The sequence below is a fragment of the Glycine soja genome, chromosome 1 (assembly GCF_004193775.1).
Source record: "Glycine soja cultivar W05 chromosome 1, ASM419377v2, whole genome shotgun sequence".
Taxonomy (NCBI): Eukaryota; Viridiplantae; Streptophyta; class Magnoliopsida; order Fabales; family Fabaceae; genus Glycine; species Glycine soja.
In genome coordinates, this window is record NC_041002.1 from 51,186,970 (window position 1) to 51,201,500 (window position 14,531).

Sequence of the window (14,531 nt, forward strand, 5' to 3'; positions counted from 1 at the left end):
TTTTGTTAACTTTGTTGTTGAAATTTTATTCGAATGAATTTGCATGGTTTCTCAAAAAAATTAAAATGTATTTTTAAACTTTGGCTGCTTTAAGAAACAATTTTCAGTGACTCGGTCGATTAGCTCGTGTTACAAGGAATTTGCATGATCATGGGGGCAGTATTTTATTGATAGATGAATTTCCAAAGTCCATTGTTGTAAAAAGAAATTAAAAAATAAGAGAAGAAAAAATAATTAGAATAGGTGATGTTTTTTGAGAAGATATATCATTTCATTCATAATAATTGATCGAATACAACTGATACAATAAAAAACCTGAGAGTTAGAATAAAATTTAGAAGTCCGTGTTATACTATGAATTAAATTGACTTGTCTCTTTATAAAACTCACACTTGAGTTGAGTTTGATACATTAGAAAGAGCAGTCAGCTATGAAATGGTAGTGTAAGCATCCCTTGATCGTGGTGGAGATGTTATCCACAATGGCCTTACAATCTGTCTCAAATATAACATTAGTGAGACCCAAACTAGAAGCCTAGGAAATAGCTTCAAAAGGTGCCCAAGCTTGAGAATAGGTGATGTTTATATATATATATATATATATATATATATATATATATATATATATATATATATATTATTTGCATGAATGAAAATAATGTTGAGAGATTTACAACATAACTAACCAAGTTTGAGAATAAGTGATGTTAAGAAAGTAAAAAAAAAATATTTTGAATTTAATTGGATATATTGATTGGTAGATAATTCTTCTATTGTAATTTAGTAAATTTTTATCAATTGTTTTGAACCGTTTAACTCTCACCAACTCTCAATATATTATATAATTAATTTATCAATACAGTGTGATATGATAAATATATAATTGTATCTTTTAAATATGTGGTCAGAGGTTTAATTCACAAGTCCGTATTTATTATTTTTTTTTAAAGTAAAAAAATATTGAAGAATGTCAATTTGTCAAATGAATCTTTAATATCTTGATAGAATAATTCTTAATTTGCTTGATGTCTTAATTAAATTGTTTGGTGTTTCATTAAATTCAATGAAAGTAGTTAAAATTTGGAGATATTTGAGTTCATCAATTTTATTGTCTTATAATTGAGTTTTGATAGATCGAGTATGTTTTATAATTTATAAGAATAAAAGTCATTTAATAATTTTTTTATTTTTTATAATATTTGATAAAACTATTAAAATGATATATAACTATAATTTAATGGTTAAACTAGTAAAAATGTCATTAGAGAGTAAGAGCATAATGTCTTATTCAAGCATAAATTTGATATGTCTTTCTCTATATATGTGGACAGAGAGAACTACTACTCGAAGAGTAAATGTTAAATTTATTATATACGTAGGTTAATGACTTTGTATCAACTTTTAATTGCATAAATTCAGTTGTTAATTTCTGTACCAAAAAAATCAATTGTTAATTTAATTTTTATTAAAAATATTATGTTTATAAAATTTTGTATAATTTAAAAATTAAATGATACTTTATTAATTAAGTATATTTTGAAGATATGTTGTACCTTTTAAAATACATGTAAAATCATTTGTAAAATTATATATTTATAAGAGTTTGATTTTGATACATTGTTAATATGAATACTTTTACCTTTTTAATTAATTAAAAATTATTTTACAGCATTATTATATTTTAATTTAATTATATTATATAAATGTATAATTTATTTAATTGGTAGATATAAATAAAAATTTATTCATGGTGAAAATCAACGGAGAACCGGAGCGAAAGATAAATTCTTTTACTTAGACTTTAGTTAAAACAAAAGAAGAAATTAACGTGTAGAGAAGGAGAAAGATAGGGGTTTTCTATTTTCAATGAGTAATGTAAGAAAAGAAAGAGATGCAACGAAGCAGAATTAGAAAAATACGAAAGGATTCGAAGCGCGTGAGAAAATAGAAAGTCCCTTGATCACGCGCCGGTCAACGGAGTGGAAGGATCAAAATTAGAATTTGCGTGATCGAAAAGACAATCTGGTCTGCATTTGGGGGTAAGTAAAATTGAAAGTGATGGCGGCGGCGACGTCGTATCTGACGGGGACGCAGAGGTACGCTGCCGGAGCGTTGTTTGGGCTGGCTCTGCACCAGGCCCAACTTCACCAGACCCACCCTCTGGGCCTATCAACCGACGACTTCCCTTCTGATTCTGAAACTAGTTCCACTCTCGCTGTTTCCGAACACCCCAACCTTTGGGTCCATCACAACTCCGGTTTGCTCCGCCCCGTTTTAAAGTATCTCTTCTCTTCTCTTGAAAAGCATACTTAATTGTTTGTTTGTACTGCATACTCATGCTCTGCCTCATTTTCATTGATATTCCGAAAGAGAATCCAATCCAATTATTGTGGGTTCTGTTTCTGTGTTATTGACTTATTGTGTTGTTTATCAGGTACCTAGATATTAATTCCGCAGCATGGTCTGGACTCGAGGAAACTGCTGGCTTTTCTTCGGCTTCACGTCACGTCGGTCCGGTACCTACCTCATTCTTCTTTTTTTCTTAACTGCTTCTTTAGATTCAAGTTTCTAAGCTATAAGCTTGAAAGGACTTCAATTTGTAATTTACAATTGTATTCGACTGAATACCAAATATGAGACATTTTTTGTTTTACCCTTTTCCCCCCAAATACATCACTTAAGGATCATGTATTTGAATGTCACAGTTCTTGAGACTATTATCAGAAGATTTTGATGATGATGATGATTCTTCCCAAAGGTTGGATCAAGAACTTGCTTTGTCAGAAGCTGTTGATGCTATGGTACATAGCCTGGAAAAGAATTCTGAGTCTCTCGTGTCTAGAAGGGAGAAGTTACGTGAATATGAGAATCAATGTCGTGAAAAGTTTTCGACTGCTGATGTTCAACCGAATTCTGAGAAGGTAGATTTGCAATTGGAAACCCAGGAGGACACAGGTACTCCTTTCCTTGACTGTGAAGACTCACATCAGGGATCTTTTGATAGTAATATTGATGAGATTCCAACTGAAGAGGTAATGATTCTCAGCTATCCGAGGAAAGTCACAGTGCTCTACGAGCTTCTCTCTGCCTGCCTATCAGATTTAGGTGAAAATAACAAGAAATATAGCCGGAGGAGAAAGGGCTACGATGCTCGACAACGTGTCACTCTACGCCTGCTGGCAACTTGGCTTGATATCAAGTGGGCAAAAATGGTTGGTGAATGAATCATTTAATTGGTAACTGAATGTTTTTGATAAATTGAGGCGATCATGAGATATAAGAGCAAGGTTTTTTTTTACTGTTTATACTGTATTAATAAAGACATGGCAAAAACTAATCTTCACTTTGATGAACATTGCCTATACATTCCCCCTTGCTATATAAGTTACTAATTCAGAGCCTAATTCTACATGGGAATATTCAATAAACTTTGCTTTCAATTGTCCCTTGTGAAAAAAAAAATCACTTTTTATTTGGTTCCATATTTTCTAGTGATAAAGATGAATCTTTGCTTTGCAGGAGGCCATTGAGACAATAGTTGCTAGTTCTGCAATGTCTTTCATTAAAGAGCAAGAGGCAAGTAAAGAAGAAACTCAATCAAAAGAAGACAAGTGGGCTAAATGGAAGAGGGGTGGTATCATTGGTGCTGCTGCCTTAACTGGGGGAACTTTGATGGCTGTTACTGGTGGTATGAATACCTTAACATCTTTTCTGTGTTCTGGAATATATGATTTCAAATTGGATGAGTTTCCTTGTTGATTTAATTGTTTCTGTTTTTATGCATTGAACAGGATTAGCTGCCCCAGCAATTGCTGCAGGGCTTGGTGCTTTGGCTCCAACCTTGGGTACTCTGATCCCCGTAATTGGAGCAAGTGGATTTGCTGCAGCTGCTAGTGCTGCTGGAACTGTTGCTGGTTCTGTTGCTGTTGCTGCATCATTTGGAGGTATATATTTCCTTATATGTGATTGGATTTTACTATAATCTTCTCATGTTGTGCTATTAAGCCTTCAATTTATACAGAAATTAAGTAGCATTTTGTGAATTTCTAGTGTAGTTTAAGGATACTATCAGAACCACCAATTACCAAGTCATTATTCATACATTTATGCATCTTAATGGTGTATTATCTTCAATTGCTACATTATTGGTCAACTTGCATCTTTGTTGCTTCAATTTAGCAATTAGAATGCTTACACTAATTGCTTTATGGCATTGTTTGATTAATGTAACCAATACCCCTAGTAGAAAAAGGCTTTGTTGTTTACACTTTACAGTAATTGCTTCAATGAAATAAGTTAGATAATTCTCAGTCAAGCTGCAAAAGGAACTCTTTGAATTGTCTTTCCAAGAGGAGTTATAGAGGTTATATGGATTTTTTATTTAATTTTAAATAGTCTAGAGGAGTTAAGCATGCCCTTTAATACCTCCTATATGCTATTATCTTGAAGACAGCACATGGCTATTTGGTTTATTGTTGAAGTAGAATTGATTTTGAAAAAGCTGAGAAATTGCATTGTAATGTGTATTTTTCATTGCTGTTGGTGATGCTCCGTTTTTAGATGATGAAAATATTTTATGTATCACTTTGTTTTACTAGCTGCTGGAGCTGGACTCACTGGAAGCAAAATGGCTAGAAGAGTTGGGGATGTTGAGGAGTTTGAATTCAAAGCTGTAGGAGAAAACCATAACCAAGGTGTAAGTTTTTATTGATTTCATATTCCTACTTTCTGGTGACTATTTCTTACTTGAGTTGTGATCTGTTTACAGAGGAAAATACACATGTGCGATCTTTGTCTAACCTTTCTCATATTATGTATCACTACTTTGCACTTAGTTTATTGATTTAAATTAGATTCTTATTTGACTTCTGCTTGCAGAGGCTTGGGGTTGAGATCATGATCTCTGGATTTGTCTTTGAGGATGACGATTTTATAAGGCCGTGGGAAGGACTGGATGACAACTTGGAGAGGTACACATAATTACCGTTTTCCTTCTTCTAAAATGGTTTATGTTTGGTTAATCATTATTTAGGAAAAAGTAGTTGATAGAATTGTGAATATTATTATTGTTGAATATGATTTTCCATCAGCCAAAGGAAAAACGTTGATTAATTATGGCATTAAATTTTAATCACAGAAGTTCCTGTAATTTAGTGTGCTTGGTTCAACTTATTTTGGAGAAATAACTACATATTTTTACTGGCTTCCTAGAGATTTTTGAAAAATAAGTGATTATTACTCTAGAAGCAATTGTTTCCAAAGAAGCGCATAATTGTGGCCTTGCTACTCAAATGACATTTCATATGGCCTTGCCAAAAGTTAGGTATGCACTGAAGTGGGAGTCCAAGAATCTATTTGCCCTGAGCACTGCAATTCAGGATTGGCTTACTTCAAGTAATTGGTTTTGATTCCAGGATGCTAGTACTTTTGTATGGTATATTTGAGTAGAGATGTATATGATTGGTGCCAATATTGTTGTCATATGCTTTAGGAATTGCAACAGAGCTGATGAAGCAAGGGGCAATGATGACGGTTTTGCATGCTCTTTTAACTGCATTGGCTTGGCCAGCTGCATTACTTGCTGCAACTGAGTTCATAGACAGCACATGGACAATTGCTATCGACAGGTTTACTTTTATCTCTTGACTGTATGGACAATTGCACAGTAAAAGGAAAAGCATCTACTTGCTATTTGTTACTTGGTACCACATAGGCAATTGAAAGGTTTCAATTGTTTTACTGAATAGTACATAGTGATGCAATTGCTAGTTAGTGGATAATTATAGTGTTTCATAAAGTTGAAAAACTGTCATGGTAGTTGGAAACTGCATGAGACTAATTTGAATTAATTTCCTCTCTCTTTTTAATAAGAGGCTTGGCAAGGAGTGATGTTTTCAAGGGTCAGTTTGCTTAAAACTAAAAAAATGATTTTTAAAAAAGTGGTTTTTTAAGAAACTGATAGGATTTGCTTTTTTTTTTTTTACAATGGATAGGGTTTGCTTCTTAAAAAATAAAAAAAAAACTTCTTACTTTATTAAAAAAAGCACTTTTTTAACAATACAAAAATTGTTCAAGTCAGTTTCCATCCTTAGTTTGCAATTAATCCTGCATTATCTCACTTTTCAGATCAGACAAGGCAGGAAAGTTGCTTGCTGAAGTATTATTGGGAGGGTTGCAGGGAAATAGGTATTTTGCTTATTTCAAAGTTTCTTTATAAAATTTAGCTCCTTTAAAATTGTGGAATATGAAATATTTTTAATCTATGAATTTCAGGCCTGTTACCCTTGTAGGTTACTCACTTGGGGCTAGAGTTATTTTCAAGTGTCTGGAGTTTTTGGCTGAAACAGAAAACAGTGGTATGTATTTCCACATTTTTTGTCTTTGATGTGATAGATTATTTCTCTATGTTTTTGGTATTTTTAATCTTATTGACTGTCTCTCGAAGGATAAGCTTTCAAATCTGGTTATTTTACATATTATATCATTTCTATGGGGACTCGTGCGTTTATCTGTTAAATAAGATGTTCCCTTATTCTGGGGTGCTGCTTCTGTTTATTGGCAGCTGAACTGGTAGAGAGAGTTGTTCTTCTTGGAGCACCCATTGCAATCAAGGACGAGAATTGGGAAGCTGCTAGAAAGGTGGAAGAGGATTTAATTTTCTCATGAATCGTATCTTCTGGTCTCACATGTATGATGGAAATATAGTTTTATTAATTACTATGAGATCCTGGTATTCTGTAGATGGTAGCAGGAAGATTTGTCAATGCTTATTCAAGAAATGACTGGATGCTTGGAGTTGCTTTCCGCGCCAGGTACACAAAAATGTAGTGGTAGAATTCTGTGGTGTTGTGAGAATATTCCTGTTGATTCAAAGTACATAACTTATATGAACCGATTAATTCTTCCAAAGTTTCACTTCACAATCAAAATTGAAAAAAAAATGAAAGAATGGCATGTAGTGTTCATGGTTCTCACCACATAATCCTTGGACCAAATGCTTTTTACACAGTTTTACCCACCAAGTCGTGAGTTACGTAAGTCTGATCCTGCAATGGCAGAGAATAGCATTCCATATTTTCATTGACTCCGTTTCATCTAATGATAGGGATCCATAAAGTTCTTGTGACCGTGGTCAGTTTTCACAAAGAGCATGCTAACGTATTATGAATAGAATAAGTTTAATAATTAAGAAAAAAAAATAGAGGGATTTCCTGTAGACTTTAGTAGACAGTAGAAATTAATCAAACTACTAATTTTGTGCAGTCTACTTTCACAAGGATTAGCTGGAATCCAACCTGTCGATATTCCTGGGATCCAAAATGTAAGATTTTTCTCTATCTCCTTGGCTACGCATGACTATTGTTGCAAGTTTCTGTTTTTTGTTCATTTTGGGTTACAGTTGCAATTTGCAAGTTGCTATTTTAACTTGTAAACTAGTGCCACATTCGTATTCATTTGTTTTGGTTCCCTGGATTTGCAGGTTGACGTGACAGATCATATAGAGGGTCATTCTTCATATTTGTGGGCTACACAACAGGTCCTAGATGAACTTGAATTAGATACCTATTATCCCGTTTATAACAAATTCCTTTCCAGACAGTGATTCTTCCTAATTCTTCTATGTTTGAGTATATGAATAAGTTCCTAGTGTAACTGTCAAGTGGATCGGGTTCTCCCACAATTTTTCCCAAAGAAACATACAGTGATAAGTATCTTTTCACTAAAATGCTTGTGTTGAATTAATGCCTTGTATTGTATATGGATTACTGTATAGCCTGCTAAGATCGTTTATTATAGCTATACAATATCTATTATTCAAGTTATAAAAAAATTGTAAGCTGACGATATTTTAAACTGTGATATAAATATTTATTTCTTGGTTACACTAATGAAATCAAAGAAAGTTGAAAAATAACAAGGATAAAATATGTTTTTGATCCCTAATAAATATTTAAATTTTGTGTTTGTTCATTGATAAATTTTTTCTTTACATTGAATCTCTAATAAAATAATTTTATTTTTGGTCTTTAACACTTTTTTAAGTCTATGATAAATTAATGAATTTTGTGCTTGTATATTTTTTTTATTTGTTATTAGTCTTTTTTTAAATACAAAATTCGTTAGATTATCATGAACTAAAATAGTATGAAGGATTAAAAAAAAAAATTTATTTTATAAGGAAGTAAAATTAAGAAATTTTTTATTTGGGAACAAATATAAAATTTAAGTATTTATTAAGAATTTCAAACATTTTATCCCAACAACAATGAAGTGGTAATAAATGTTAAACTTTATTAAGTTCAATTAAGCAAGAATAACATCTTGAAAATATAATATCACATAAAGGTATAATAACTCTAGAACTCTTTTTAGAAGAGTTAGATTAGGAGATTATATTGGGATGAATTTAGTTCCTTTTGAAGTAAGAAGATATACTTCAAAAGATAAAGTATAATAACTATTATTTTCTTATATATATATATATATATAGGAGACATATATAGTGAAAAAATTATTTTTATAAAAGAGCTAGTAGAATATATTTAGACCATACAATTATTTGTGGAGAAACTAAATTTAATGTCAATTAATTTTTTAAAAAACTCAAAAATTTATTTGTTTAATTTTGACTATTCATGACAAGACAAGATATAATAATTAATATCCATTTCTCCTATTCTCACATATAAGACATCCTCACACTTGATACATTTCATATATTAATATTTATTAATGTGTCCATTGATGTTGAATATCTAAAGATAGGGAAGCTGGTTGTAGTTTTTATAATTTTTTCATCATCTGTTACATATGACAATTATAACTAGTACTAGTATGTGCTTTTGTCTTAAAGAATTAGTTTAATTGTTCCTTAGTTAAAATATAGAATTTGTATTAGTCCAACAAAATTTGTTGGGCTGACCCTACTATTCATATAAATGATATGCAAAATCTTTGTACTGCATTTTACAAGAATAAGAAAGCCTTTTTCATTTTATGCATTCTCTCCAAAAGATTCGGTTGTCTCTCTCTCTCTCTCTGTCTCTCTTCAAATCTACTCTAAATTCAACAAAAGAAAATCTTGGCATGGGACCATGACTCCATAAGCAGGCCTTCCACGGGTTTATTTAGCTAATAAACTAAACACAAAATTGGGCGGTCCTCATTTATTGTTTTGTTTTTAGGTTAATGGTGATCAAAATTTGATTGTTTATGGAATTTGTTCACATTGTCTGATTGAACCAGCAAATTGAAAATATTTATGTCTAACTGTCTAGTAAAGAGTAATAACTTCACACCTTAACAAGACACACATAAGCAAATGATAATCTGCTGATTTAACTTGTTTGAGATTCTACGTCTGAAAACAACGAGTGTTCACGCTGACCAAGAAGCATTGTGTGAAACGAGTGGTAGAATTTTCTTCTTCAGAAGCAAAATAGTCAAACAAACGGACCTTAAATACAAGTGTAGTCTGTGTTGGTATCACAAAGTAGTTAAAGCTTTGCAACCCCGGAAGAGTTCCTCAGTTGACTTTGCTTATGGATACAAAATAAGGGCCCAACGAGGGTCATTTTCTGATATTGAATTTGAATAAAATCAGAGAATGGCCCCTGGTTCTTTTTAACACTCACCTAAACTCTTCGGCTTCTACTCATTCATCTTTCTGTTTCGATATTACACGCCATTACATATAGGCTTTGAAATATACTTTTCCACGCTGCACCTTCAATCATTTCTCTTATATAAAACAAATTACTGCCACTTTTCCATATTCGGAATACGCACCGACAAATCTAATTAACTACATAAATTCAAGATAAGTTCAATAAATTTTCATCTCATGTTAACAGCTGACTCACATGGGCACCCTTAATTCATGTCAAGCTTTTAATGTAACTTATTTTTCGCCCTAGATTTTTTCTTATACGATAAGTTCTTTTTCTTAAAACATATGCATGTAGAAAAAGTCTTTCCCATTAGAAGCAGCGTCAGTGAGCAAGCATTCTTAAAATTCTTTTGCCATTGCCACGCTCAAACTCAATTAGGAAAGCAATTTATAGCGCAGGGTCCATGCATTTCAACATCGTTATATATATTTTCAGGACTAATCAACCTGAGCGATGTTGATTTTTGGGACACTTGTTGATTTGTATCGCCCCTTCTAATAATAGCCACACTTTCCTATCAATCTTTCACACTCCAAAGTCATCAACTTCGCCTCTAGAACCCACTTAGAAATCAATACTACCACTGTTAAATACGTGATTTGATGTGAAATCCCCGCAACAAAAATAAATTCCCCATGGTACGCACTTGTGGTAATTTATTCACTGTCGCATCGAAGACAAAAAATGAAACTAAATTACCACAATCGCGCAACTTAATTTGTCACAACAATTATTGGTAACATGCCATTATGCCACCATAGCTACTGACTCTTTTAATGGCCGGTACACTTTTATTTCTGTTAATATGTAAGAGAGATTTACTCTCTTTGACACTCTTTTTTTAAGATTTTCTTTATGATTAATTAGAATTTATTCAAAAATATTATTTTTGGTTGTTTTTATTTAATGATTCATTCTCCTTATTTGTATTAAATGAAAAGCAAGATCAATCAAAATTAATATCTGTTTAATAAATTATAATTAATCATAAAAAAATCTTTGAGAAAGAGTATTAAAAAGAATGACTCCATCATTACTCTACTCGTATATAAGAATCAAAACGGAAATGGGGCAAAAATAACAAAATGCATATAATTGATTGTTTACAATTTTTTTTTCTTCCAAATACTCCCACATTCTTATTGTGTAGCTGCCTTTTTTTCCCTTTATATTATTTTAATATGATTATGTATAATTGAGGGATAAAAAGAAAATACAAAAAAAAGGAAGAAAAAAGATCCAAATTGTTGTTTTTTTAAAAGAGAGGGCACACCACGCGCTTGGTTGGCACAGCAATGAGTCGCGTGGATCTTGGAGCGGTGAGTCCGAACACGTCACCCATGTCCATCTCACTTGGCTTCATCCCATCTGGCAATTCCCACGTGAAGCAGTGAAGGAGGTGCGCCACCGCCAACTCGAGCGCGTAGAGCCCCAACACCATCCCGGGGCAGGACCTGCGACCCGACCCGAATGGAATGAACTCGAAGTTGCTCCCTTTGAAATCGGGCACGCCCGGTTTAAGAAACCGGGCGGGCTTGAAGGTCTCGGGTTCCTCCCAGCTGTTCTTGTCCCTCCCAATGGCCCACGCGTTGATCATGACACGCGCCTTCTTGGGGACGAGGTAACCGCCGACCGTCGCGTCCTCCGCCGTCTCGTGGAGGAGGAGCGGGATCGGAGGGTGGAGGCGGAGGGTCTCTTTGAGGGCACATTTGAGATAAGTGAGTTTCTCGAAATCGGACTCTTCGGCCCGACGGTCCAGGCCCACTACATCCGCCAGCTCTTGTTGGACCCGCTTTTGATCTTCTGGGCTTCTCATGAGCTCCGCCATGGCCCACTCGATCGCTGACGCTACCGTTTCCGTGCCTCCGAACATCACGTCCTGTGTAAATTGTAATGTTAACGCACACCACAAACAAACAATCATCACCGATATCAATTTTCTTTATTTACTTACCACCTTCATACGACACAATATTGAATTTTGCATTCTAAAATCAAACTTTAATTGAAAAAAATAAATAAAGAGAAGAAGCTGTAGATTTGGACGGGGAAATGACACCAACCGTACCCAAACCCACTATGATCACGTTGGGATAGTCACTCACTGCATTTTTGGTGGCTAGTGTTCCCAAATCTTATTCTCAATCTTATGATCTTATCTACTTTATTTGTTCATCTCCAGCTAGTCCATAATAACTATAGTAAATCTGCTTTTACTTTTTCAATTTCGGCATAAGTAATCATAATTGATTTGGAGACTTTTTTTTTTTTTTTTTTGTAGTGTTGACAATTTGTTTTTTAAATGAACTCTGATCAGTTTAATAAGTAAACTAAATATGATCACATGTAAATGTGAGGTGGTTGTATGATTTGAGAAAATATTAAATAGATAATTTATATCTTAGACATGCAAATAAACTTTTGACAAATTAAAACTTCACTAACCAAAATTACTGACGGGCATGCAAACACTTATGTATTTAGCAAGTTTTCATGTAGCATATGTTGACATTTTGAAATTTAAATAAAATCTAAAAGGTAAAAATTAAAAAACATTTAAATAAATTAAAAAATATTCAAATTATAAAAAAGATACAATCAATTTAAAAGAGATCTAAATTCAAATTTTAAAAATAACATTAACCATCCTTTGAAGAAAATATACTAGAAAGTTAAATTTTATTTTATAAAAGCATCTATTATAATTTGATATACAAAAGTGGATATTTTTACACATATTCACTATAAACTCAAGGTAGAACCACTTTTAAAGCATTTTACCTGTTATTCTTAATATGTTTTCTTTTTTTTAGAAGTGTTTGTTAAATTAATTAAGCAAAAGTTTAAGTAAGATTTTAAATTTAAATTTTATACGCAGAATAAATCTGATTAAAATAAGAAATTTTATTAACCAAATTTTTTAACGAAAATTAATCATTAATAAAATCAGTAATACTCTATGTCAATATTACATTAAATTTTAAAAAAATACATAAACTTTTTAAAAGCTTAAATTCATCCAATTTTTCTATAATCATGCATAAACCTTATTGATCTGAATCTTCTCTTCTTGCATTGAAAAAATCATGTAAGAAATTAGATTTCTCAATTAAAAAAAATCTCATTAAACTAGAAAGGATTCCAAAAGACATCCAATCATCGAGGTATTGGCGTTGTACGTGCTTACGTGGTTTTTGAGAAAAACCGTGTTCTTAACAACTCTTAATGAAATAGTCAAATGCGTAAACTTTCATGCCACGAATTATCAATTTCATTAGGTGGCTGATAAGAATAAGATAGTATATTAATTTGAATACGAATCCATACCATAATGATAGCCTTGATGTTATCCTTAGTGAGTCTGATAGAGTTCTGCAAATCGTCCGATTCATTGTTCAACTTCGCCTCCTCGCTGTAGAACGCCAGCAACTCATCCACCATGTCCGTTTCTCCATCAACAATTTCACTGCTCTTATCATTCTTCATCTTATGCACGTGCTCATCGATGATCTTATCAATGAAGCTATCGAGCGCGCCACGTGCCCTAGCGAGTCTCGAGTTCAAACCTTGTGGATCCACGCACCCGAGATAGGGTATAAAATCCGCAATATTAAACGCGCCAAAGAGCTTGGAGAACTCCTGCAGTATTTTAATGAACTCGTCCTGGCCTTCTTGGGAACTCGACCCGAACGCGGCGCGGTAGATGATGTTCTTGGTGAGGTTAAACACTAATTCTCCAATGTTGACGGGCTTTCCGACGCTGCTAGCGACGGCGCGAACGGCGGCGTCGACCTCATCGCGGACTGACTGCCAGGACTCGGCGCGCTTGCGGCTGAAGAGCTTCATGACGCAGAGTTTCCGCATCTGGCGCCAGAAGGGGCCGTAGTGGGCAAAAGCCATGTCGGCGCGGTCGTAGGTAAGGTAGCTGATGGCGATGGTGGCTGGGCGGTTGGAGAAGATGTTGTCTTGGACTTGGAGAACCTGACGCGCGGCGACGGGGTCGGAGATGGCGACCATGTGGAGGAACCCCATGCGGAGGTGGAAGATGCCGCCGTAGTGTTTGGCCAGGTTGGCGAGGCCGCGGTGGGTTAGCTGCTCCATCATTAACATGTTTCCTATGATTGGTAAACCCTTTGGGCCTGGTGGGTAGGGTGCTCTTCGACGAGTACGAGATAGTAACGCCACCAGGAGTGCTATTGGGACGAGGATTAAGATGCTTGTCTGGAATGGGTCGAGGTCGAGGTTGGCCATGATGTTTTCAGTCTCTAAAATCTGAATAATATTATTTCTGTGGCTTTGGGATTGAATAGCACAACTTCAAGTAAGTGTTGTTGTTGCTGAGTTGAGGGGAGTGTCATGGGGACCTATATATACACTTCAGTTTCTTCTTCCTGCAAGATACTTATTAAACGTGGACGTTCTAATTAATTATATATTAAATATTAAATATAATAAGATACTACGGAGACAGGGATCTGATCTCCTGCCTTTGCAGCTTCAGGATTACCTATTTGCAAAAATCTGGACCATTAATTATATAATTTTAGTTTCCAAACTTTTATATTTGCATGATTTTAGTTTCTTAAATTCTAATTTGGTTCTTAACAAAAAGAAAAATATATTCTAATTTGCTGTGTTCATGTTATAGGCAAATATTTATTATTATTAAATATACTTATGTATTATATCATATTTGATATATTATAAATATTTAACAAATAAGTATATTTAAATAATAAATAGATTTTAATAAATATAGTAAATATTTATTATATATTTTAATATTATATGATAAATAATTTTGTAACCTACTGCAAAAGCATCATTCCACGACGATTCATAACTACATTCAAAGACGACT

General features: G+C 33.6%; 2 protein-coding genes across 3 annotated transcripts; one reads left to right on the plus strand and one right to left on the minus strand.

Moving 5' to 3' along the window:
* Positions 1 to 1,816: 1,816 nt before the first annotated feature.
* On the plus strand, positions 1,817 to 7,884 carry LOC114420088 (transmembrane and coiled-coil domain-containing protein 4-like). Of its 2 annotated transcripts, XM_028385948.1 has the most exons (15): positions 1,819 to 2,278; positions 2,434 to 2,515; positions 2,705 to 3,211; positions 3,519 to 3,687; positions 3,791 to 3,943; positions 4,598 to 4,695; positions 4,878 to 4,969; positions 5,323 to 5,393; positions 5,491 to 5,626; positions 6,126 to 6,185; positions 6,273 to 6,355; positions 6,562 to 6,638; positions 6,741 to 6,811; positions 7,263 to 7,320; positions 7,480 to 7,884. In XM_028385948.1, exons 1-15 carry the CDS (start codon positions 2,058 to 2,060, stop codon positions 7,600 to 7,602), a joined length of 2,001 nt encoding a protein of 666 aa, XP_028241749.1. In that variant the 5' UTR covers positions 1,819 to 2,057; the 3' UTR covers positions 7,603 to 7,884. The 2 variants fall into 2 exon arrangements, 1 of the variants encoding a protein (XP_028241749.1); XR_003668344.1 differs by lacking the exons at positions 7,263 to 7,320; positions 7,480 to 7,884 and having other exon boundaries at positions 1,817 to 2,278; positions 6,290 to 6,355; positions 6,741 to 6,805.
* A 2,853-nt stretch (positions 7,885 to 10,737) lies between these two features.
* On the minus strand, positions 10,738 to 14,180 carry LOC114420102 (cytochrome P450 84A1-like). The gene is made up of 2 exons (XM_028385960.1): positions 12,998 to 14,180; positions 10,738 to 11,549 (listed from the first exon to the last, which is right to left on the minus strand). Exons 1-2 carry the CDS (start codon positions 13,919 to 13,921, stop codon positions 10,926 to 10,928), a joined length of 1,548 nt encoding a protein of 515 aa, XP_028241761.1. The 5' UTR covers positions 13,922 to 14,180; the 3' UTR covers positions 10,738 to 10,925.
* Positions 14,181 to 14,531: the final 351 nt, after the last annotated feature.

What these genes read in the sequence shown, in the direction of transcription:
- LOC114420088 (XM_028385948.1), top strand. Translation starts at nt 2,058, where the DNA reads ATGGCGGCGGCGACGTCGTATCTGACGGGGACGCAGAGGTACGCTGCC. An exon ending in TTTGATGGCTGTTACTGGTG is followed by an intron (nt 3,688 to 3,790) that starts GTATGAATACCT and finishes TGCATTGAACAG; the next exon opens with GATTAGCTGCCCCAGCAATT. An exon ending in GGCTGAAACAGAAAACAGTG is followed by an intron (nt 6,356 to 6,561) that starts GTATGTATTTCC and finishes GTTTATTGGCAG; the next exon opens with CTGAACTGGTAGAGAGAGTT.
- LOC114420102 (XM_028385960.1), bottom strand. Translation starts at nt 13,921, where the DNA reads ATGGCCAACCTCGACCTCGACCCATTCCAGACAAGCATCTTAATCCTC. An exon ending in ACATCAAGGCTATCATTATG is followed by an intron (nt 11,550 to 12,997) that starts GTATGGATTCGT and finishes CAATTTACACAG; the next exon opens with GACGTGATGTTCGGAGGCAC.